At 41.2% G+C, this 25684-nt stretch overlaps 1 protein-coding gene across 1 annotated transcript in view; it reads right to left on the reverse strand.

The window, feature by feature from the left end:
- Positions 1–4051: 4051 nt before the first annotated feature.
- CHSY1 (chondroitin sulfate synthase 1) overlaps positions 4052–25684 on the reverse strand; it is an 82742-nt gene continuing 61109 nt past the window's right edge. The window contains exon 3 of the mRNA XM_032621620.1: positions 4052–7062. Within this exon, the coding sequence (XP_032477511.1) occupies positions 5470–7062 (1593 nt within the window). The 3' untranslated portion in view covers positions 4052–5469. The remainder of the gene's footprint in view (positions 7063–25684) is intronic.

A 25684-nucleotide genomic window follows, 5' to 3' on the forward strand; every position in this document is an offset into this window, starting at 1 on the left:
ATCAATTTGAAGGTCATTCTGAGTTTGACTAGAAGTGTTTTCTTTACTGCAGTGGGAATGTGTACTGAGCTAGGCATGTCGGGGTCTGGGGCCTGACATGGGGTAATGGGTTGAGGCAAATGAGTAAAAGGAAAGAGGAGGTAGCAGCCCAGAGGCATCACTGACTTAACTGTGGTAGACTGCTTAATGGAGAGAAATTCAATACAGATGCATCAGCTTTAGGCAGATTCCAGATATGGCCTAATTTGCACTATTAAAAGATTTAATCAATTTATTATATTTTCTCATTAGAAATCAGGCATGTATAACGGATAACTCTTACCATTTTAAAGGAAATGTAGTTAAAATATTCATAAGGAAAAAAAATTTGTTTTTGTCTACAATAGTAAAAAAAGAAGACCCTCATAACTGGAATATAATGAATGGTAAATGGAATGCATTAAAAAAATATCTGACAACAGGGCCTTAAGTGGTTTAACTGCACTGATGACAAGCCAGCCCCAAATCTGGTTGGTCCTGTGGTTTCCTGTGAACATCTTACACCCATCCCCTCTTCCACACATACATCCCTGTAGAAAAAACAAACAAAACCCTGAAGCATAGCAACACTAACATAAGTTTTTTTTTCCTACTGAAAGTCACACAAAATGAGTTGCTATTATTTGATCTATTGCGTTGTAACATTTACATCTTCATTGTATTTATAACAAGACTAAGCAGATTTGGTGTGAGCTGCTTTTTCCTTCAAGCAGAACAGGGACATCCTTCGAGGGCTGGGAAAGCACAGTGTGACCCATCGAGGCATGTACAGCCACGTACAGCCACTTCAACAGACAGATCCCTCACTGGCCCCCAGTCACTGTGGCAAGAAGCTCCTTTGCAGCTGAGATTACATGCAGTAATGCAGCCTAAGCCCCTCAGGGAGGGCCGGCACCTGCTTCCTTCCATGACAAGGAAGCACAAGGGGAGACCTTGGAGGTCTGGGGCCAGGGCGTAGCCCCTCAGCCACCGGCAAGCCGTCCAGTGGGTAGGCAGCCCCAAAAGTGTGTCATCTTCCTGAAGAACAGGAAGTTTCTATAAGGCAAGAAAAGCTTCTGTAAATCCACTGTTCTCTTAACCTGACCACTATCCTTGGGAGGTGGTGTGGAGACTGGCTCAACTGGCACCCCACGGCACATATCCTACCCCAAGGACACACACGGAGATGACTGCAGATAACACCTGAACCTCCAGGTGACCCTTCAAAGCCCAAGAATTGAGGCAAAACATGACTGTCACTTAGCCTGGTCACACATCATGATAAATGGTGTGAGCAATAGGGGGTGAAGATGTGTGTTAGCCATGCCCGAGTCTGCTGTCTGCACAGCAAGTTCCTCTTTGCTCCAGCTGTATCAGGCTGAGACTGGGCTTTGTGAAATAGGTGTGGTCAGAGAGCTGGGCAGGAAGGAGGCGAGGACAGACTCACCTGTGGAGATCAAGAATTTGACTGTCTGGGGCTTCCCTGGTGGCGCAGTGGTTGAGAGTCTGCCTGCCGATGCAGGGGACACCGGTTCATGCCCCGATCTGGGAAGATTCCACATGCCGCAGAGCAGCTGGGCCCGTGAGCCATGGCCGCTGAGCCTGCGCGTCTGGAGCCTGTGCTCCGTAGTGGGAGAGACCACAGCAATGAGAGGCCCGCGTACCGCAAAAAAAAAAAAAAAAAAAAAAAATTTGACTGTCTGAACTGATGGTGTTTGGGGCAGTGGGACAAAGACCAGCTGGGAGGGTCAGAGCTCCTTCTGTGTCTGGGCTCAGGAAGGGCCCCGCCGAGAGATCACCAGCACCACCCAGCCCTTCTGCTCTCAAGACTCTGAAACGGATGGCACGGCCCTCACACCAAGAGGACCATCACATGACCTACACTGTGTGACACGTGGCCTGTCTCCAACCATCAAAGTCCCACACGCTCGGGTCTGTGTGTGTGTTCTCACGCTGGCCCAGAGTAAGTGTTGGGAAAGCGATGCCACCTTCCAGAAGTGAGGTGCCTGCACTGTCTGCCCTGCGAGACAAGGCTCTCCAGCCTCCACTTGGGCAGGGCTCCCACACATGCAACCACAATGCCTAGGAAGCCCACCCAGCCTGCTCTCAGAACCCAAGTCCATAAGTCTGTCCTGTGGCAACAAAGGCTGGCACAGATCCATGTGCCCAAGCAAGCATGTACCCCCTCATCTGTGTAAATGAATTTTTAAAATGCTACTGATGCTAGCCTATATACAATTCATCCCACCTTCCACACCAGAACCCCACAAACCTGGTGGTTCTTTGCGGGAAGGGCCTGAGGGAGGGCTGGATGGTTGGAGGAAGGAGAGGCCATTCACACCTTTGTGCATTGTGATTCCCACCCCCCTTTACCACCTTCACATATTATCCTTAATTTTTAATTATTAACAGGAGTTATCTGGCTTGGGGGTTATGGGCCATTTCGTTTTCTTAATACTTTTCTGTAAAGTAATGAAAGCTAAGAGAAAGTCTAAAGTAACAAATGAAGCAAAGAGGTCTAACCAGAAAGTGTTCCAAGTTTAAGGGAAGAAGGAATCATCTTAGGTCAGGAGTGTGGGGCCCACAGGGTCACAGGCCATGCAGTTCCAGGTGGGAGCAGTGGGCAGGCAGGACGGAGGGCATTCTGCTAGGAGGAGTGCATGGCAGGGAATGGAGCACTGATGGAGGGGCTAGGGTAGCGTGAGGCACTGCTGGCCGTTCCAGACACGAGGGCCCAGCATGCTGGATCACCACCTAGAAAAGAGACTCAGGCCTGCAGTCCAATGAGACTGTCCACTTGTGTCACATCCACACTGGAAGGGTCTGAAATGACACCAGAGTGGACCATGGGGGAGTTTCAACGGGCTCCTGGAAGATGAGTCCAGGTGGCCAGTGGAGTAAGGTGGTGAGAGAGCTCCAGACAGAGGGAAAGCACAGGCAGGAGAGAGACTGATGTCCTCACAAACGAAGAGCCCAGTTCGGCTGGTAGCAGTACCCTGAAGGGTGTCCTACAGAATCCACTCTCTGGGCAGTGGAGGAGGGCACCAGAGCTGCTGATTTGGAGGGGTGCTTTAGGAAGAGGGAGTGGCCAGGTGGAGAATGAGCCCACAGGCCAGTGGGCACAGAATCCAGGCACGGCACTACGAGGGAAGAGGACCAGAGTGAAGGGGTCCAACGGCATTTCTGGAGATGGAGTCTTGATAAAAGGAGGTCAGCACCTCCATCGACATTAACAGTGATGTCAGGGAAAAGGAACAGACGTGGGCAAGAGTGGGATTAGGGAAGGAAACAGCCAGTGTTAACAAAGTGTCACCAGGACATCTGATGGACATTGAAGCTCAATAAAGTAATTGCTCACACCCTGTCCTACAGTTCCTTATTATGGTATGGTAAAGAGAGACAATTTAAGTGACTTTGTCATCAAGATGTATATTATGTTCTTCCTTACTGAGGAATAAATATGTCTTTGCTTTTTTCCAAGGAAAAACTAAACACTCCCACAAAGCAAATGGCAATTAGGATGAATGACAGCAATTCGTACTGTGAGCACAGTGTCATTATACTGGATCTTCACTGTCATTACATGGTAAATACCTGTCCTGGGAGTGTAATTTGCATCCACAAAGCTTGCTACCTTGGCATCAAAGATCTTACTTTTTTGATTCTTGGATTATATGCCAACTGCAGGCAATTTATCCTGTAGCTAGATCCATCCTAAAACCCTGAGCACATTCGTGCACACAGGATCACGTGGGCACTTGTTAAAATGCAGATTTTAACTGGCCTGGCAGGTGCACTAAGGAGGCCTGGAAGGTACATTTGTACCAAGAAGCCAGATGGGGCTTGGACCTGGTTTGAAGAACTTTGTTCTATAAAACACAAGATTCAGCAAGTTCTTTAAGAGGAACAAACAAAAGGTGACAAGTACATTCTAAGGAAAAAATAAAGGAAGAGGCACTTGAAAGTTTCATTTCATTCCTGAACTGCAGTGCATACAAATATTCCCCTCAAATAACTTGAAAAACCTTATGAATCAGTGTTTAAGCTTTTTACTCTCCAAATGTAATACAATTCTTCAGCTAAAACAAGAGTAATGAGACAAAATGGTTCTGAAAAGTACAATAGAAAAATATTGTCCACTGGTTTATTTTTCCAAATGAGCAATAGGCTATTTACAAATAAGCAGATCTCCAATGATGTATATTAAAATGGCAAATCTATTACTGTTTGAAATCTAAATGAAAAAAAAATTTAAGGCACATTTGTTCTGTGAATTTAAAACAAACTTTCTGGTTTAATGACAGATTCATTTCACTTTTGTCCCCAAAACACGTGAGCACCAAGATTATCAAAGAACACTTAATATTTAGTAAAACAGTAAGGAATGTAAAAATTAAGGAGGGGGAGAAGAGTTTTCAAAAGGAAATCTTTGGAGATCAGTTTACTGCAAATAAAATATACTAAACATTCCTAATACACATAAATACTAATAACTAACAGGTACTTGGGAAATGGCAGAGTTCTAAACGATGGATATTAAATAAATTAAAGGTATTTCAGATATAAAGGATAAAACAAAACAGTAATTAAAGAATGAGACACCCATCTCCATCAACATAACACAGACAGGATGAAGTGATCAAAATCTGATACATTTCCCCCCAATGCTTTCATTAGGGTTGGGTTTTTTTTTTGTCTTTGTTTTAGCTTGCATACATTAGATTTATGACAATAATTCTTATTTTCCATTCTAAATATTAATATTTTACCCTTTAAAAAGAAGGGTCTGGAGAAGAGAAAATGCCAGACCCTTCTTGAAATGTAATGCCAGGTCCATTAGGCCACACTAATTACAACAAGAACAGCCATCTATCTTTTACTGTGCTTTCCCTTCTCCCTTTGCTTTGAAAAACCTTCAAAAATGAGACAAGACTGGGGGAAACAATCACCTTTGGAAAGCTCTCTTGAAGATGATGATACAGCTACTATCACATTTCTTTATTTGACAACTGCAACATAAAATGGCTTAAAAAAATTGCTGTAAAAAAAGACAAAAGGTAGAATCTGTGCAAAGTTAACAGTTACAACAAAACATTTACCAGAGTTACAGTGTTTTGTTACAATAATACTTTGCAGGAACGTTCATGTTTTCTGCCATAGGACTATAGCAAAGAGGTCTGAAAAAGAAATATTAAAAAAAAAAGTTTTGTTCATCAGGTACATTTCAAGTCATAATTAAGCAGGTCTGCTACATAATGTTCAGCAAGAAAATGTGTTCAAAAGGCAAACATGATCACATTTTTGTTCAAAAAACTCAATCTTCAAGGAGTCCTCTGTAAGAAAATCATGTGTAAAATATATCCTTGTATGGACTTCAAAAACTGATCATACAAAAAAATTTTGAAAAATAAATTAAGTAATTAAAAATGTCTTTTCCAGCAAAGCTGGACATTAGGCTGTCCTCACTGAGCCATTATTATTGCTGCTTTTACTGTAATTTGGGTCATTTTTTTCTAGCCACATTTCAGCCAACTGCTGTGTGGACCCATATGTTGATGCTTTGGACCCCAAGCACATTTTGTACTGTTTGGGATCAAGGTTGGGATCACAAAAGACAGGATGGTGGACGTGGACTACTCCTACTTCTTGGCTCCTAAATGTCTTCAAACCTGCCTGGACAACCTTGTTGAAAAGGTCGACATCCTCGAGCCCCCAGCCTTGGATAGAAACATCAAAGCCACCTACTTGGACGAGATCTCCCTTATAAATACAAGTAATGCCAAACCCATAGTTTCTCCAGAAGCCAGTTTTTTGAGTAAAGGCAAAATGGTTGTCACTGGGAACCTTCCCACTATAAACAATCTTAGGATCGTACTGGCTAAAGATGATTGGAAAATATATTTGTTGGCCCAGAACTGTATTTGCTCGACATCGCTGAAGAAATTCTGTAGTAAATACAAGGTCAACGTCACAGAAGAAGAGCAAAGATTCATTATTAAATTGGGAAGATCCCACTTCTAGGGCCAGAGCTCTTGAAAATTCTCCAGACACAGGCAAAATCTGCATGTCGGCTTTCGGGTACTTAATGCGGTAATCTCTCATGAGTTCAACTTGCTTGGCCTTGTCGGGGTTGGAGTCAGAATTAAAGAGTAGAACAACGAGCCTGACATTCTGATTCGGAATGAGACATGTCTTCTCAAAGTTCCCCATGAATCTCACAAACATGTCAAAACGTCCAGACAAAGGAATCAATATATTGATCTTTTTCTCTTTGGGTTCTTTGTGCTCATCCTTGGACCCAGGGAGCTGAAAGGGAACAAGCTTCTTCAGGGAATTCGAGAGAAAGGACAAGGATCCGGATTCTTGATTGATTTTGTTGGCCAGTTCCTTTGCATCCAGCTCCTCGTGTTCCACAAACTGGATCTTGCTGAAGGTCTGCTGTAAATACGCATGCCTCCGCACAGGCACCGTCATTTTCTTTCCTTTGTGTTTTTTGTACAGAAGCAGCAGGTCCAGAATGTACTCGGCCCCGTACATGGGATTCACTCGGCGATAGCCATACTGTATCTCCTTAAAATCAATAATGCGCCCTCGGGTCTTGGCGTTGGCATTGATCATCTCCATGACCTGCATGACAATGTCATCCAAGGCCTCCCTCTGCGCGGAGTCCATCCCTCTTCGAGGGGGTTGGCTGTCAGCAGCCGAATACAAATATTTCCCAGTCAGAAACTCCCACTCCAGAATCTCCTCTCGCTGGCGGGGCTGAAACCTCATGAAGGAAGGAGGAATTCCCAGCTGGAGGTCTTCTTTATGAATCTCGGTGTTGCTATATTTGCTCATCAAGACAATCTCTCGGTGCAGCTGGATGGTGCGGTGTCGAAGCTCAGCAATCTTGCGGCTGAGCATGTAGCTGTGGAGCCTGTACTGGTAGGGTGGGTTTTTGTTAGGGTGCAGTGTGATGGCTCGGTGAATTTTACTGTTATGGAGATCTCTAATGTACCCCTTCTTGTTCTGTTCATAATTCTCATAAAAAAGCTGCTGCATCTGTTAAGAAACAAAAAAAAGATTGCTATTAGTATTACATGACTGAGTGTCCCTCTATTCTTATATTTCCTTATAGACCTGCATACTCTAAAAAAAATCTAAATATTAGAAATCTTTCTAAATGAGTCAGAGCATATCTAAGATCCTAGGTAAAGCCCGATCTACAGCAGTCCAATGAGAGCAGAAGAATTATAAACCACTTAAAGAAACAAGACTTCATCAATAACCAGAGTTAGCCAATACAATTCTGTAGGCAAACAGAATTATGAAAAGGTTTTCCCATGAAGTAAAAGTAAAATCCTGAGCTCACAGGCACACCAACTCAACATACCTGGGAGAGAATGCCACTGCTGGTCCCCAGCAAGCCCATGAAGGGGACCTAAGAGCCAAGGTCCCCTCCCTGAAGACTGGCACCCAAAAGGAGCTGCCATCTGAACAGGAATAAACTGCATCAGTGGAGTGAAAAGGAGAACTCCAGGAAGATGACCCGAGCGCAGGATTAATGCTGCTTCCAGGGAGCTGAGCAGAAGGAAAGCCATCCAGCCACATGCAGGAAGAGGCCTGCAACTGGGAAGGGCATGCTGTAGGTAAAACCAAGGGTCTGCGAGGTTACTGGGAGCACACTTGGAGAATCCTTTAAACATCTCTGTGTTCCTGTGCAGGCAGGAAAGGGCCTGCTTGCTAAGCGTCACGTCTCGAGCACCAGCAGAGCCAGCACATGGGGGCTCAGAGTGTGGAGCTGAAGGACAGGAAAGGCAAGGGGACTCATTATCCCACCCCACTCTCCCTCTGTTCTAGGACACTGACTGCGAGAAACAAAAGTTTGAGATCCATCAGCCAAAACTGGGTCTGTTCCCTCAAGCTAGATAGGGAATATACTTAATTCTCCAGTACATTCAAGCAACTGGATGATGAGCTCTACAAAGCCTTCTAGAGTAAAGAACAAAAATTTCCAAAAAATTTTAGTAAAAATAACACTTGTGGGACTTCCCTGGCAGTCCAGTGGTTGGGACTTTGCCTTCCAATGCAGGGGGTACAGGTTCGATCCCTGGTAGGGGAGCTGGGATCCCACATGCCTAGCTGCCAAAAACCCAAAACATAAAACAGAAGCAATATTGTAACAAATTCAATAAAGACTTTAAAAATGGTCCATGTCAAAAAAAATCTCAAAAAACAAAAACATTTGTGGTCGGTATCTGATAAACTAGTCCTATTTTATTTGTGGCTCAACTTTGTTTTTCTTGATCATATTATTAAATACTAACTCTTGATAAGGGTGCATGGATTTGGATCAAGTAGGCCTTTGGACAGTTGTATTTTTGATTTTTTTTCCTTGAGCCGCTGAAGTTATAATAATAGAAAAATACAGATTAGCATTTTTACACCCCATTTTCTTTTTCTCTACAATTACTACAAGCTACCAATAAATGAAGCCAATAAGAGCAAAAAGAAGTTAAGGCTTCTGAAGAATGGCTTAAAAGAAAAAAAAAGAGCACACAAGTAACGCTGCCGGTGCTGAGCAGGGGCTGCACACGCACCCACTCACTCACTCAATTCCCTGGAGCCGTGAGTCTGCTGAACGCTGACCACCTGTGTCTTGTCCTCAGAGGCGCAACTAGCCTGGAACTGCAACACCTCCTCGCAAGTGCCCTCACCATTTCTGACTTTGCTTTCCAACATCATCTACAAACAACAAACGAGGTATGTATATACACGGAATTACCCGCTGAAATGATTTCCAAACGTTACATTACTTAGATAAGACAGTCAAGTAAAAAAAAAGTAAAGAAAAAAAAGAAAAGGAAAGGAAAGGAAGCAGAGTGTCTCTCACCTCTGAGAGAGAGCACCACCTTTCTCAAGTGTGCAGCGGGCACCCCCACACGCGTGCAAGTGCCCACTCACTGTTTCTCTCAGCACAAGCGGCACTTAGTTACTCAAAGTCTTGACTTAATACATGGACCAAAATAAAGCAGTTTGGGATTTGCTGAAAGAGGGCTTGAAGCAACTGATGCCTGCACTCCTCCAACCCTGGATAGACAGGCCACAGAATGATGACCAAGAAAAATGACAAGGTAATCAAATCATAAGGACCATAAGAATTTATCTTTCTTTTAATTTCACTCCTCAGATGGGTCACAACAAAAGAGGTTTAATGAAAATCCTGTCGAAAGTGTTTTCACTGTTCATTTTCTAGCTGGGCTGATTCCTGGGTACAAACTGCATGGCTGCAAGGTGACAAGTGAGTGCCATCTGAGGATTCAAAACCATGAAGAAACACTGAGGAAAATTCTTTGCAGGTGCTAAAACAAATGCTGTCATTTCCTTCCTCTGACCCTCACCCCTGTATGCCCCAACAACTTGAGGCCATTTTTCCAGTTTTAACAAAGTTAGCCTTTACAACATGCATCAAATAGCTGGGCAAGCCACCTGACTCCATGACTCCACCTGAGGACACCACTGTGTGAGGAGAGGCACTCAAAGGTTGGCAACATGCCCACCACAGCAAAGAACTCAGCAACAACCCAATGCTCCATGGTCGGGGACTACTACAGTCACTACCGTAAGCTATATGGTGGAAGGCTTCCTAACAATTTTGGCAGAGATTTTAAATATTTGTTATAATTACATATTACTTCCATTTTATCTGCTTATAATTTCAAAATTTTTAACAATGAGCATGAAGAACCATGTCTTTTTTTGAAAGGTCCCTTTATGTTTCCAAGAATGCAGGCACACTGAGCCATCAGTCTGGCCTTATAAGCTGCTTTCCAAAACTAAGAATACTCTGAAGCAGGTGGTGCTCCTTCCTCTCCCCGTGCTGCCAATCCCATCTCCCCGGGTATTTCAGACCCTGCTCTGCTCCTGCCCTGCTGGGTGATGTCTCAGTCTCCCAATGGGTCTTCTTGCAGAACTGTTCCTTCCTCAATTCTGCATAGTAGCAAAACCAATCTTCTTAAGAATATGAGTGGTAGAACCCACATGATTCTCTCTTCCCAAATACTCTTAAAAGAGAATAAAGAATGCAAAAGGAATAAACCCATAAGGACCAAGAGAATGGGGTAGGAGACACAGACACAGTAGAGAAGAGATGTCCCAAAATTCTAAGAAAATGGAGAGTGAAGGAAGATGAAACCCAACAGACTGCTCTGAAGAGTAAGCCAATTTATTTAATCCTGAGAACCCTGCGGAAAGATACCAGTGTTGCAAGGTGGGTGGAGGCTCGGGCTGAACACAGGGAGATTGGAGGAACTGGATATATGGAGCAGTGAGAGCCCCACAGTTCCTCCCCACATACCACCATGGCGGGTGGTGGGAGATGCCCAGCAACTTCAAAAACACGCTCCCAGTTATTCCGGCATTTAGATGATGGGTCTGTTGCCAGAATTCATGCAGGGCTGCATATCAATTGTTGCAACTAAACTAGGACTGGTGAGTAGTAAATATTGGCAGTTTCTTGACACATTCATCTTTTTAAAAAAATAATTAATTAATTTGGGGCTGTGTTGAGTCTTCACTGCTGCGTGCGGGGCCTCTCTAGCTGCGGCGAGCGGGGGCCGCTCCTTGCTGCGGTGTGCGGGCTTCCCATTGCAGTGGCTTCTCCCGTTGCAAAGCACAGGCTCTAGGCGCACGGGCTTCAGCAGCTGCAGCATGCAGGCTCAGTAGTTGTGGCTCACAGGCTCCAGAGCACAGGCTCAGTAGTTGTGGCATGCAGGCTCACTTGCTCTGCAGCATGTGGGATCTTCGCGGACCAGGGCTCGAACCCATGTCCCCTGCATTGGCAGGCAGATTCTTAACCACTGTGCCACCAAGGAAGCCCTAACACATTCATCATTTACAGTAGTTATTCCTGAATGTCACAGTCTATAGGTTATTTTCCCTTACTCCTCTGGGTTTACTTCATTGATAAGCACATAAGCCTGAAGTTCAATCTGTCCACAAATGAAATCTGAACACCTAGAGAGGGATGCGTTCAAGGCTGACAGTAGAGGGGAAATGAAAGTCTAAACAGTAGGACCCCCAGTCCTCTTCTCCCAAATGGCTCTCAGAACACTGGTCCCCCACTTCTCATTCCAAGTAGGAGGCTGGAAGCATCTTTTCTGTATCAACTAAATAGCCCCACAGATATCTACAGTCCTCCAACAAAAAACATCACCCAAAAGTTGATCACTACAGCAAGGATACTAGTTTAAAAAAATCTTGCCTATAGAGCTTCTAGTTAGTTTTTCAATGCTTCAGCCTTAAATGACAATTGACAGCCAAGGACCATCAGGCAGTTGAACGAGGGTTCCAATGGGAAAGATGGAGACAAAACAAGGAAACAAAAAGCTTGGTGGAAATAGAAACAATGCAGTGACTAGAAGAAAACCTCAACAACAAAAAAACCAAAAATTATAAGGTATTCAAAGAGAAGGTACTGTATCTGTGCAACAAAAATGGAATACTATAAAAAAGATAATCAGAAAACAAAAAAGCTCTTGAAATTAAACATAAGATAGCAAAACAAAAAGAGTAGAGATTGAAGATAAAGTTGAAGAATATTCCAGAAAATAGAAAAACAAAACAAAACAAAAAAAACAACAGGAGAGAAGAGTATTCATTCTAGAAAGAGAAAGCACATGGGGAAGAAAACACAAAACATGGGTCCAAAATTACTCAGGTGCCTGGATTGAACCCTAAGTGCCCAGAACAAAGAGTACAAATTGGGAACACTACAGATAAAACTATTAAAAACTTGCATAGAGGAGAAAAAAGGCCATATACAAATAATTCAGAAACTGGAGCGGCACTAAACACAGACAAAACTAAAGAACAATACCTTCAAAAGTGGGAGGAGTGAAAATTATTCTCCACATAGAATTCTCTTCCCAACCAAACTATCCATCAAGTAAAAGGGGAGAACAAATAGCTTCAGATATTGAAGGACTCAAATTCTACCTTGCATTCATTCTTTCCCAGGAAGCTATTAGAGGATGTGCCCATCTGGAATGAGGGGTTAAATCTGGAAAGATGACATAGGATCCCAGAAACAAGGAGTACAACACAGAAGGAAGAAAAGAGAGACCCAGAATGACAGTGCAAGGAAATCCTACAAGAAGAGTACTATGGACTGCATGTTTGTGTCTCCCCAAATTCATGTGTTGAAACTCTAATCCCCAATGTGGCACTATTAGGAGGTGGGGCCTTTGGGAGGTGACTGAGTTTAGATAAGGCCGTGAGTGTGGGGCCCCCATGATGAGATCCGGGCCCTTATAAGGGGATGAAGCACCAGAGCACTGTCTCCCCACTATGAGGACACAGCAGGAAAGCAACCATCTGTAAACCAGGCAGAGTCCTACCCGAACCCAACCATGCTGACACTTTGATCTTGGACTTCCAGCCTCCTGAGTGTTTAAGCCACTCAGTCTACAGTATTTTTGTTCTAGCAGCTGGAACAGACTACGACAAAGAGCTTCGCAGCAGGGAACCAGTGCACACGGTAAAAGGCACAGATGTTCACTGCTTGCATCTCCAGAATCCAGATCAGTGCCTGACACACGCTGCAAGATACTCAACAAAGAGCTGATGAATTAATGATTAACAGCAGTCTTAATGCATATGAAGTATCAAGAAACTGGAAGATCTCAGTGCAGAAGAACACAGCTGATGTGGATAGATACAATACAATATACTTGTGTTCCTGTGACCAGGATACATGTTAAAATGTAAAAATCAGCAGCACATTTTGAAAAAGAATACACACCCTTCCACCAAAGGATATAGCTGTCATTTGTTTTTTACTCCCCAGAACACCAGTATATAAGTGTACATTTTATTCTTAGCTATCAAAACCCTGCACGAGGGGAGCGAGGTCCATCGGGAGTCCTCTATGAAAGCAGGTCTTCCGTGCATGACTGATTATTTCTTACAGACTCGATAGGACAACATGTCCCCAAACATTTTCAGGAATACATTTCTCAAAACATTTTAGAAGCTGTCTGTGGTCATTACTTTCATAGTGACTGAAGTCTAGGTAAGCTTTATCTGAAATACAGAGTGTGTGTGCTAAAGGCATAAATACAGAGAAAAATATTGACTGGCAGGCTTCTGAAAGGCTTAAAAACCCCTGGAACCACTGTAGACTGAAAATTTTAAGCTACAGTAAAGTTGTTGTAGGCACCTTCTGGCTGAAGTCTGGCTGAAAGGAATGTTGTGTTACATTCTTTTTCTCTTTTTATGAAGAAGAAATCTGTTGCAAGACAAAAGTGTGTGTGCGTGTGTGTGCAGCATGTGTGTGTGTTTGGGGGAGGCAGCACTTATTTTATTAAAAATAAGGCCAACTCTATGCCCAGATTAGCTGGTGCCCCCCCATGTCACCCCAAAAGATTTAGTCTACTAATATTGCTATAAAATAAATGTTTTAGACAAGCAAGCCACTCACTTGGCAGACTAGATGGAGTACATACCTGCAATGATCTTTAGAAAAATCTAAATAAATGCCAGTGAAATAGCTCCCTTTCTAAAAGGGCAAATAAGGGTATAAGTACTTCACAGATGATTAGATAGAATGTAACAGGTGAGGACATGCACTTCCACATAAGGATATTAATGGTAATACTCAGACCCTGCCCGAATCGGCTTCCAGTGGCACCTTTTGGTCCTTTAGCACATTTAGCAATCTCCCTGAACTTCTATACAAAGTCTTATTACAAATGACTTTGGTGTAGAGGTAAGGAACCATTTTCTTTTCACCCTCAATGTGGTGCAACAGGAGAGGAAGAGGAAAAATTCAGATTTCAGGGAAACTTTTTTGGAGAAGAGAAATACATGTTACAAATCAACTTCAAAATTAAGAACAGGAATATAAAGTATAATTCAAAGTAAAAATTTCAATGAGATATTAAGGCTAGGTTAGGGAAGAACGATCCAGAAATCATCTGTGATCCTGAAAAGGAGCCGGGCGGCTGGAGGGAAGTACTGGAGAAGCAACCCAGTGCTTAGACTCTGCCCTCTCCCAACCCCACCTGCCCAGACCTCCAGGGCCAGCCCCCGGCTGAGTGCACAGCGCCCCACCTACTGTCATCTACCCCCTTAGCACTTTTATCCCAGGTCACACTATCCACAGTTCACATGAAGCCATCTTAGTACTCTCGGGTCTCATTTTTGCCTTTGTAGTATTTCTGGCATTTGCATTTGATTTTGGAATCCCTGGCAAAGTTCTCAAGTTATCTTTGTTTTCACCTTGACTAGTTTCTCTGCTGTTATTTGGGTCTTTCCTACCTTTTGTTTTTCTTTGAAGGTGCCTGGTTGCATTTAAGAAGGCATGCTGTGGGTGGGATGAAATTGAACCATTTCGCTCTTAGGCACTTGAATGAGAAATAGTTGGATCGTTAAGCTGAACATCTATACCTTCTATCCACTGTCCCTCTTTCCCTCATGTTATAGCTAATTCCACTGCTTACTACAATATTCCCCATTAAGCAGTCTCTAAGAGGAATAATCATATGACTAAAGGAAGTGTTTAGCAATTTTCTAGTAACAGAAATGAAACTATTATTTATCTGGAAGAAAGTTTAGAATATAACAATTTAAAGAATAAAGGTTAAGAAATAAGGCTACATAGAGACATTTACTGCTTTTATACTACCAATAAGTTATAAGACTTGGACAAGTCATTTGAATTTGTTGGGTTTCAAGTTTTCTCATTTATAAAATGACGGTATAGAGGTTCCTTCAAGGTGAAGAATTCTAAGATCTTATGTGCTAATTTTAGAACCAGTCTCATATAATTCTAAAGTCATGTCCTGATGTTCTTCAACCCATCCATCCTGATATGGTTGAAGGTGTAACATCAGAATGTTACAGGATTCTACGTTCACCGAATCAAACTGTATTAAACGGTTAAAAACACATCCCAATGAACTGTTTCCATCCCATAAAAACAAACCTCCAATTCTGCTACAAATGAAAATAGTTAAGAATATGAGATTCATAACAGTTCATTTTAGTAACTCTAGGGGTAGCAAATAAGTAATTTTTTGGTAATAAAGAACATGTATTTTGAATAGTACCAAATTTAGAACAAGGACTTTGTTATTAAAAAGTACTTCAATAATCTATTACTTGGCACAGTCTTTGGAAGAATATTATAAAATGGAAAGTTAAAAAGTACTGCAGAAGACAAATCAATGCACATAGGTTATTTAATAATCACAAGGAATACCTTATTTAAAACACACTAAAGAAGCCTTTTTAAGATGCATGGAATACCACTGATGGTTTAAAGTTAATTTCCAGTGTCCATAAAACAGCGCTTAATCTTTGTTCTAAAAAGTACCCCCATAGGGCTTCCCTGGTGGCGCAGTGGTTGAGAGTCCGCCTGCTGATGCAGGGGACACGGGTTCGTGCCCCGGTCCGGGAAGATCCCACGTGCCGCGGAGCGGCTGGGCCCATGAGCCATGGCCGCTGAACCTGCGCGTCCGGAGCCTGTGCTCCGCGACGGGAGAGGCCACAACAGTGAGAGGCCCGCGTACCGCAAAAAAAAAAAAAAAAAAAAAGTACCCCCATAATCTGGGATTCCAGCAAAGCCATCTCCCTTACTGTGAGGTGTTTCAGGACTCTGAGTCAGTCTACAGTAAATCTGAAAGGGGCTAATAAATATCAAGGTCACGCGATTCCCAGGAACTTCTAGCCAGCTGGGAATAACCATTAACTACCCATGCCTAATCTTCAGTTAACAAATACCTCTAGGGTCTTCATTAGCAAATGTCCTTCTTCTCCTCTGCAATGAAGGCCAACATTCTCATAAAGTTAAGGCTCTTCCCATTAACTGTTTACATTAATGTCATCATAAAGTACATACTTCAGCCATATCAACAGACTATCACTGCTCCAGATGGACAGCTATTTCTAATCCTGATTTATACAGTGTTTTAATTCACTGCAGAGAATTTGTTTTCTTACCCTTTTGTTCTGAGAATTGATTCAAAGAAAATATGGGTTGTCTAAATGTCAGGAGACCATAACTGGTGGTAGTTTCAAAATAACCATATTCACAAGTTTTAAATATTTAAATTAACAATGTCATACACCTGCAGGTAGGGTTTCCAGAAAATTTATTGTCTGAAGCAGGATCTTCTGAGATGAAAGAGGAAATCCGTTAATAATTAGGCCAAGATCACTGGTATAAACTGGGCCTGTCCCCAGCTCTCAAGACATATGGTTACCCTACATGTCCCTATTAGGTCTCCTCTAATTAGTTTTGTGTAGGCTTTGCCAATTTTCATCCAATTAAGTTCAAGTATTAGGTGCTCAGTATTTTTTTTTTTTTTTTTTTGGCGGTACGCGGGCCTCTCACTGTTGGGGCCTCTCCCGTTGTGGAGCACAGGCTCCGGACGCGCAGGCTCAGCGGCCATGGCTCATGGGCCCAGCCGCTCCGCGGCATGTGGGATCTTCCCGGACCAGGGCACGAACCCGTGTCCCCTGCATCGGCAGGCGGACTCTCAACCACTGCGCCACCAGGGAAGCCCAGGTGCTTAGTATTTTAAAGACTCTATTCAAGAAAGTAAGTTTTTCATGGGAATTAAGCTGGGTCTCTAATGGTAAAAAACGAGAACTATGTGTGTATGTGTGTGGGTGTGTCTTGAATGGTTACTGTCAAATTCTGAAATCCAAATACCTTTTAAAGAAGCCTGACACATTTCAAAGTAGTTGAGAATTAACCTTGGCAAAGTAAACAAAAACTGTTGGTAGTAATTTAAGACTTCTGCTGATACATAAGACAATATAAGTGATCAAGACCTGAAATCAATAGAGTTTGCAAGTGAACATTCCATGGTCTGAATAGTCAGCAGGGACAGTGGACAGGAGAGAGGGCCCTTATCTGCAGTCAGAACACTGTATCTAAACTTCCAGCTCAGGTCTTTACTCAGGTCTGACCTAGTGGGAGTCACTTAAAGCTTTTCAAGCATCACCTTTTTTTCCCCATAAAGCAGCAAACTTGGCAGGATTATGCAGAATGAATGTATGCAGAACTATCTTTAAATGACCAAAGTCTTACGCAAATGCAGCACCAAATACGTAAACTAAACATTCACATTAAGGCACTGTACCAGGCAAGGAAAACTTCATAAGGCCACATACAAAGAAAGGATAAGTGTGCGCGTACACATACACATACACACACATGCGCACACATGTATACGAGACAGAGCATGGCACTGGGCAGACTGACACGGGACATAAACGAAGGGCTCTCTCTAAAACTCGACTCACAGCTGGCACTTGGGTCTAGTCCCCACTGGCCTCCGCTGACACATCACTCACAAGGCTGTTCACTAACTCCAGTCAACATGTGACACACCAGCTCTCTCGACCAAAAGTCTGTATGATAAACTGAGTTAACTAAGCTGTGATCTAGGGGATCACCAAAAAACAAACCAAAACAAAAGTAAAACTAAAGACACACAGGGGCAACGTGAGAGAAGTGCACCAGGTTGGGGAGTCAGGAGAGCAGGACAAACAGAATACAGCCCAGTGAGGTCCGATTTTTAAAGAGAAGCTAGAAATCTGGCTATTTTGTGTAGAGCCTCCTAACTTTTAAAAGTCAGTAACCAGAGCTCTACACACCACCAGTTTCCCATCAAGCTTCTTAGATAGCCAAATCCACCAGAGGGCAGACAGCAGAAGAAGAACTACAATCCTGCAGCCTGTGGAATGATAACCACATTCACAGATAGATTAAATGAAAAGGCAGAGGACTATGTACCAGATGAAGGAACAAGATAAAACCCCAGAAAAACAACTAAATGAAGTGGAGATAGGCAACCTTCCAGAAAAAGAATTCAGAATAATGATAGTGAAGATGATCCAGGATCTCGGAAAAAGAATGGAGGCAAAGATCCATAAGATGCAAGAAGTGTTTAACAAAGACCTAGAAGAATTAAAGAACAAACGAACAGAGATGAACAATATAATAACTGAAATGAAACTACACCAGAAGGAATCAATAGCAGAATAACTGAGGCAGAAGAACGGATAAGTGACCTGGAAGACAGAATGGTGGAATTCACTGCTGTGCTGCAGAACAGACTAAAGAAAAAAGAATGAAAAGAAATGAAGACAGCCTAAGAGATCTCTGGGACAACATTAAATGCAACAACATTCGCGTTATAGGGGTGCCAGAAGGAGAAGAGAGAAAGGACCACAGAAAATACTTGAAGAGTTTATAGTCGAAAATTTCCCTAACATGGCAAAGGAAATAGCCACCCAAGTCCAGGAAGCGCAGCGAGTCCCATACAGGATAAACCCAAGGAGAAACACGCCAAGACACATGGTAATCAAATTGGCAAAAATTAAAGACAAAGAAAAATTATTGAAAGCAGCAAGGGAAAAACGACAAATAACATACAAGGGAACTCCCATAACGTTAACAGCTGATTTCTCAGCAGAAACTCTACAAGCCAGAAGGGAGTGGCACGATATACTTAAAGTGATGAAAGGGAAGAACCTACAACCAAGATTACTCTACCCAGCAAGGATCTCATTCAGATTTGATGGAGAAATCAAAAGTTTTACAGACAAGCAAAAGCTAAGAAAATTCAGCACCACCAAACCAGCTCTACTACAAATGCTAAAGGAACTTATCTAAGTGGGAAACACAAAAGGACCTACAAAAACAAACCCAAAACAATTCAGAAAATATTAATAGGAACACAGATATTGATAATTACCTTAAACATGAATGGATTAAATGTTCCAAACAATAGACACAGTCTTGCTAAATGGATACAAAAACAAGACCCATATATATGCTGTCTACAAGAGACCCACACCAGACCTGGGGACACACACAGACTGAAAGTGAGGGGATGGAAGAAGATATTCCATGCAAACGGAAATCAAAAGACACCTGAAGTAGCAATACTCATATCAGATAAAATAGACTTTAAAATGAAGAATGTTACAAGAGACAAGGAAGGACACTACATAATGATCAAGGGATCAATCCAAGAAGAAGATATAACAATTGTAAATATTTATGCACCCAACATAGGAGCACCTCAATACATAAGGCAACTGCTAACACCTATAAAAGCGGAAACTGACAGTAACACAATAATAGTGGGGGACTTTTAACACCTCACTTACACCAATGGACAGATCATCCAAAATGAAAATAAATAAGGAAACAGAAGCTTTAAATGACACAATAGACCAGATAGATTTCATTGATATTTGTAGGACATTCCATCCAAAAACAGCAGATTACACTTTCTTCTCAAGTGCGCAAGGAACATTCTCCAGGATAGATCACATCTTGGGTCACAAATTACCTCAGTAAATTTAAGAAAACTGAAATCATATCAAGCATCTTTTCTGACCACAACGCTATGAGATTAGAAATGAATTACAGGGAAAAAACCATAAAAAACACAAACACATAGAGGCTAAACAATACGTCACTAAATAACCAAGAGATCACTGAAGAAATCAAAGAGGAAATCAAAACATACCTAGAGACAAATGACAATGAAAACACGACGATCCAAAACCTATGGGATGCAGCAAAAGCAGTTCTAAGAGGGAAGTTTATAGCTATACAAGCCTACCTCAAGAAACAAGAAAAATCTCAAATAATCTAACCTTACACCTGAAGTAACTAGAGAAAAAAGAACAAACAAAACCCAAAGTTAGCACAAGGAAAGAAATCATAAAGATCAGAGGAGAAATAAATGAAATAGAAACAAAGAAAACAATAGCAAAGATCAATAAAACTAAAAGTTGGTTCTTTGAGAAGATAAACAAGATTGATAAACCATTAGCCAGACTCATCAAGAAAAAGAGGGAGAGGACTCAAATCAATAAAATTAGAAATGAAAAAGAAGTTACAACAGACACCACAGAAATACAAAGCATCCTAAGAGACTACTACAGGCAACTCTATGCTAATAAAATGGACTACCTGGAAGAAATGGACAAATTCTTAGAAAGGTATAACCTTCCAAGACTGAACCAGGAAGAAATAGAAAATATGAACAGACCAATCACAAGTAACGAAATTGAAACTGTGATTAAAAATCTTCCAACACACAAAAGTCCAGGACCAGATGGCTTCACAGGTGAATTCTACCAAACATTTAGAGAAGAGCTAACACCCATCCTTCTCAAACTCTTCCAAAAAATTGCAGAGGAAGGAACACTCCCAAACTCATTATATGAGGCCACCATCACCCTGATACCAAAACCAGACAAAGATACTACAAAAAAAGAAAATTACAGACCAATATCACTGATGAATATAGATGCAAAAACCCTCAACAAAATACTAGCAAACAGAATCCAACAAAACATTAAAAGGATCATACACCACGACCAAGTGGGATTTATCCCAGGGATGCAAAGATTCTTCAATATATGCAAATCAATCAATGTGATACACCATTTTAACAAATTGAAGAAAACCATATGATCATCTCAATGGATGCAGAAAAAGCTTTTGACAAAATTCAACACCCATTTATGATAAAAACTCTCCAGAAAGTGGGCATAGACAGAACCTACCTCAACATAATAAAGGCCATATACAACAAACCCACAGCAAACATCATTCTCAATGGTGAGAAACTGAAAGCATTTCCTCTAACATCAGGAACGAAACAAGGATGTCCACTCTCACCCCTATTATTCAACATAGTTTTGGAAGTCCTAGCCATGGCAATCAGAGAAGAAATAAAAGGAATACAAACTGGAAAAGAAGAAGTAAAACTGTCACTGTTTGCAGATGACATGATACTATACATAGAGAATCCTAAAAATGCCATCAGAAAACTACTAGAGCTAATCAATGAATTTGGTAAAGTTGCAGGACACAAAACTAATGCACAGAAATCTCTTGCATTTCTATACACTAATGATGAAAAATCTTAAAGAGAAACTATGGAAACACTCCCATTTACCACTGCAACAAAAAGAATAAAATACCTAGGAATAAACCTACCTAGGGAGACAAAAGACCTGTACGCAGAAAACTGTAAGACACTGATGAAAGAAATTAAAGATGATACCAACAGATGGAGAGATATACAGTGTTCTTGTATTGGAAGAATCAATATTGTAAAAATGACTAGACTACCCAAAGCAATCTACAGATTCAATGCAATCCCTATCAAATTACCAATGGCATTTTTTACGGAACTAGATCAAATCATCTTAAAATTTGTATGGAGACACAAAAGACCCCAAATAGCCAAAGCAGTCTTGAAGGAAAAAAACAGAGCTGGAGGAATCAGACTCCCCGACTTCAGGCTATACTACAAAGCTACAGTAATCAAGACAATATGGTACTAGCACAAAAACAGAAACATAGATCAGTGGAACAAGACTGAAAGCCCAGAGATAAACCCATGCACCTATGGTCAACTAATCTATGACAAAGGAGGCAAAGACATACAATGGAGAAAAGACAGTCTCTTCAATAAGTGGTGCTGGAAAAACTGGACAGCTACATGTAAAAGAATGAAATTAGAACACTCCTTAACACCATACACAAAAATAAACTCAAAATGGATTTGAGACCTAAATGTAAGACCGGACACTATAAAACTCTTAGAGGAAAACATAGGAAGAACACTCTTTGACATAAATCACAGCAAGATCTTTTTTGATCCACCTCCTAGAGTAATGGAAATAAAAACAAAAATAAACAAATGGGACCTAATGAAACTTCAAAGCTTTTACACAGCAAAGGAAATCATAAACAAGACGAAAAGACAACCTCAGAATAGGAGAAAATATTTGCAAATGAATCAACGGACAAAGGATTAATCTCCAAAATATATAAACAGCTCATGCAGCTCAATATTAAAGAAACAAAAACCCAATCCAAAAATGGGCAGAAGACCTAAATAGACATTTATCCAAAGAAGATATACAGATGGCCAAGAAGCACATGAAAAGCTGCTGAACATCACTAATTATTAGAGAAATGCAAATCAAAACTACAATGAGGTATCACATCACACCAGTTAGAATGGGCATCATCAGAAAATCTACAAACAACAAATGCTGGAGAGGGTGTGGAGAAAAGGGAACCCTCTTGCACTGTTGGTGGGAATGTAAATTGATACAGCCACTATGGAGAACAGTATGGAGGTTCCTTAAAAAACTAAAAATAGAATTACCATATGATCCAGCAATCCCACTACTGGGCATATACCCAGAGAACACCATAATTCAAAAAGACACATGCACCCTAATGTTCATTGCAGCACTATTTACAATAGCCAGGTCATGGAAGTAACCTAAATGCCCATCGACAGACAAATGGATAAAGAAGTTGTGGTACATATATACAATGGAATATTACTCAGCCATAAAAAGGAACGAAATTGAGTCATTTGTTGAGACGCGGATGGATCTAGAGACTGTCATACAGAGTGAAGTAAGTCAGAAAGAGTAAAACAAATATCGTATATTAACGCATGTATGTGGAACCTAGAAAAATGGTACAGCAGGGCAGAAGCTGAGACACAGATGTAGAGAACAAACGTATGGACACCAAGGGGGGAAAGCCGCGGTGGGGTGGGGATGGTGGTGTGCTGAATTGGGCTATTGGGATTGACATGTATACAATGATCTGTATAAAACTGATGACTAATAAGAACCTGCAGTATATTAAAAAGAAAAAAAAGTCAGCAACCAGTTTAAACTAGAAAAAGACAGAGAGAGAAACACAAAATAAGTCTGTGGGTCAAATATGGCCTACAAGTTCATTTCCTTCTAGGATTTTTAAAAAATCTCTTCCTGATTTGTTATGGAATCTCACTCTATCTAAAGACATTTTGTATCATTTTAACTTACCATATTTATCAAGTAATATCTTCCCGAAACCCCCCTAAAGATTCAAGCAGCCTTTAAATGATGAAAGCCTAATCAGTGACGGGAGTTGCTGTCACAAGACAAGGCCACCAGGAGAAGGCAGCAAGCAAACTGGGGGTGGGGAGAAGAGCACAGCTCAACTACCCTGCACTCAAGTCTCATAAAGCACAGCTACCACTTTAGAACCCAGTGGTGTGTATCACAGCTTTGTTTCACACATTAAAGTCAGTATTTCAGCCAGGTACACAGCGCTGAGGAATCTACAGTGGGGCTGGGGGATAAACAGCGGGTTTGGGATGTTCAGGCTTAATGAACTCTGTGGGGTTAAGGCAACCTGTGTAAATCTGAGAAGGGATTCTCACTACACAACAATCACACAAAGCTTTGAGTTCTTGAAGTTTTCTTTCACAAAAGATCATAAGAAAACTTTTCTGGAGAGAAGAATGAGAAGGAAATGGAGTGTTTCTGTGGGAGAGAGAAAGGCTATTAAAGCTTTAAATCCCACAGTGTCAAATTTCTAGAGAAGTGATACAAATAAACATTTTCAAAACACAGGCAACCAACAAAGGACCAAAAAGGCAATACAATGGAGCAAACGTAAGTCTTTTCACAAAACGGTCCTGGAACAGCTAGACATCCACATGCAAAAAAAAAATATCAACCTGGACACAGACTTTAAACTCTTCATAAAAATTAACTCCAAGTAGATCACAGACCTAAATGTAAAATACAAAACTATAAAACTTCTGGAAAATAATAAGAGAAAACCCAGATGACCTTGGGTATGGAGACATCTTTTTCGGTATAACACCAAAGGCACAATCCATGAAAGAGATAACTGGTAAGCTGAACTACATTAAAATTAAAAACTTCTACTCTATGAAAGACAATGTCAAGAAAATGAGAAGATAAACCACAGAGAGGGAGAAAATATCTCTAAAAGACACATTTAATAAAGGTCTATTAAAACTCAACTATAAGAAAATGAACAACCTGATTTAAAAAAGGTCAAAGACCTTATATACCTCACCAAAGAAGAAATACAGGTGGCAAATAAGCACATGAAAAGGCATCCAACATCATATGACATTAGAGAAATGCAAATTAAAACAATGAGATACCACTACTCACATATTAAAATGTCCAAAATACAAAATACTGAAAACACCAATCACTGGTGAGGATGTAGAGTAATAGGAATTCTCGTTTGTTGCTGGTAGGAATGCAAAATGGTACAGACACTTTGGAAGACATTCTGGCAATTTCTTACAAAATTAAATACATTCTTACTGTAAGATCTAACAATTGCATTTCTTGGTATTTACCAAACTGAACTGAAAACTTGTGTCTACACAAAAACCTGCACATAAATGATTATAACAGTTTTATTCATAATTGCCAAAACTTGGAATCAGTAGGTGAATGGATAGACTGTGGTACATCCAGAAAATGGAATATTATTCACAACTAAAAAGAAATGAGTGGGACTTCCCTGGTGGTCCAGTGGTTAAGAACCCACATCCCAATGCAGGGGACGTGGGTTTGATCCCTGGTGGGGGAACTAAGATCCCACATGCCACAGGGCAACTAAGCCCATGCGCCACAACTACTGAGCCTGTGCGCCACAACTAGAGACCCGATGTGCTGGAGCCTGCACACTGCAACTAGAGTGAAGCCCTCATGATGCACTAAGACCTGAAACAGCCATACATACATAAATATTTTTTGAGAAAAAAAGAAATGAGCTATCAAGCCATGAAAAAACATGGAGGATCTTTAAATGTGTATTATTAAGTGAAAGAAGCCAACCTGAAAAAGCTACATACTATATATATAATCCCAACTATATCACATTCTGGGAAAGGCAAAACTATGGAGACAATAAAAAGATCAGTGGTTGCTAGGGGTAGGAGAGAAGGATGAACAGGTGAAGCACTGAGGATTTTAGGGCAGTGAAACTACTCTGAATGATACTACAATGGTAGATACATGACATTACGCACTTGTCAAAACCCAGGGCATGTTCCTAAGAGGGAACCCTAATGTGAACTATGGACTTTGGGTAATTACAATGTGTCAATGTAGGTTCATAGATTGTAATAAATGTACCGCTTTGTGAGGGATGTTGATAGTGGGGGTGGTTTTGTATGGCGGGTTGGGTGGGGAGGGCTGGGGTATATGGGAACTCTGCACATTTTGCTCTGAAGCTGAAACTACAAAAAAACAGAGTTTATTAATTAAAAAAAAAACACACAGGCCACCCATTAGGAAAAAAATCCTCGAAATATTTATGTTAATTAGATTCTAGGAAAACAGTAAATCTTTTTCTCTGGCTTGTTATTTATAATCAAGTCTTTCATTCTTTCCTTCATTCATCCATCCATTCACTGCTCTAGGCAAAACAAAACCTTTAGATAAATATATAAAATACTCTAAACTTCAGATCCTTTGTGGAAAGAGGTAGGTGAAAATAAAATGCAAGTGATTAACTATACACACTGAGTACAATCTTTTGTTCTTGAAGACAGTAATTTAAACTAAAAAGACTTTACAGAAGAACTATTTTTTGAGTGAGAAGCCAAGCTTTTCTCCCTCTGACTCTCTCCACAAACGCACACATTCTTCACAACGCACAATCCCTTGAGGGAAAAACCTATTTTTATTCATAAGTCATTGCCCAATCAATACTTGATGAATAAATGAACAGGATTATTTCTCCCATTTTACAAATGAGGACAGAAAGATTGATCACTGAACAATAAGTGGC

This window comes from Phocoena sinus, chromosome 2, assembly GCF_008692025.1.
Source record: "Phocoena sinus isolate mPhoSin1 chromosome 2, mPhoSin1.pri, whole genome shotgun sequence".
Taxonomy (NCBI): Eukaryota; Metazoa; Chordata; class Mammalia; order Artiodactyla; family Phocoenidae; genus Phocoena; species Phocoena sinus.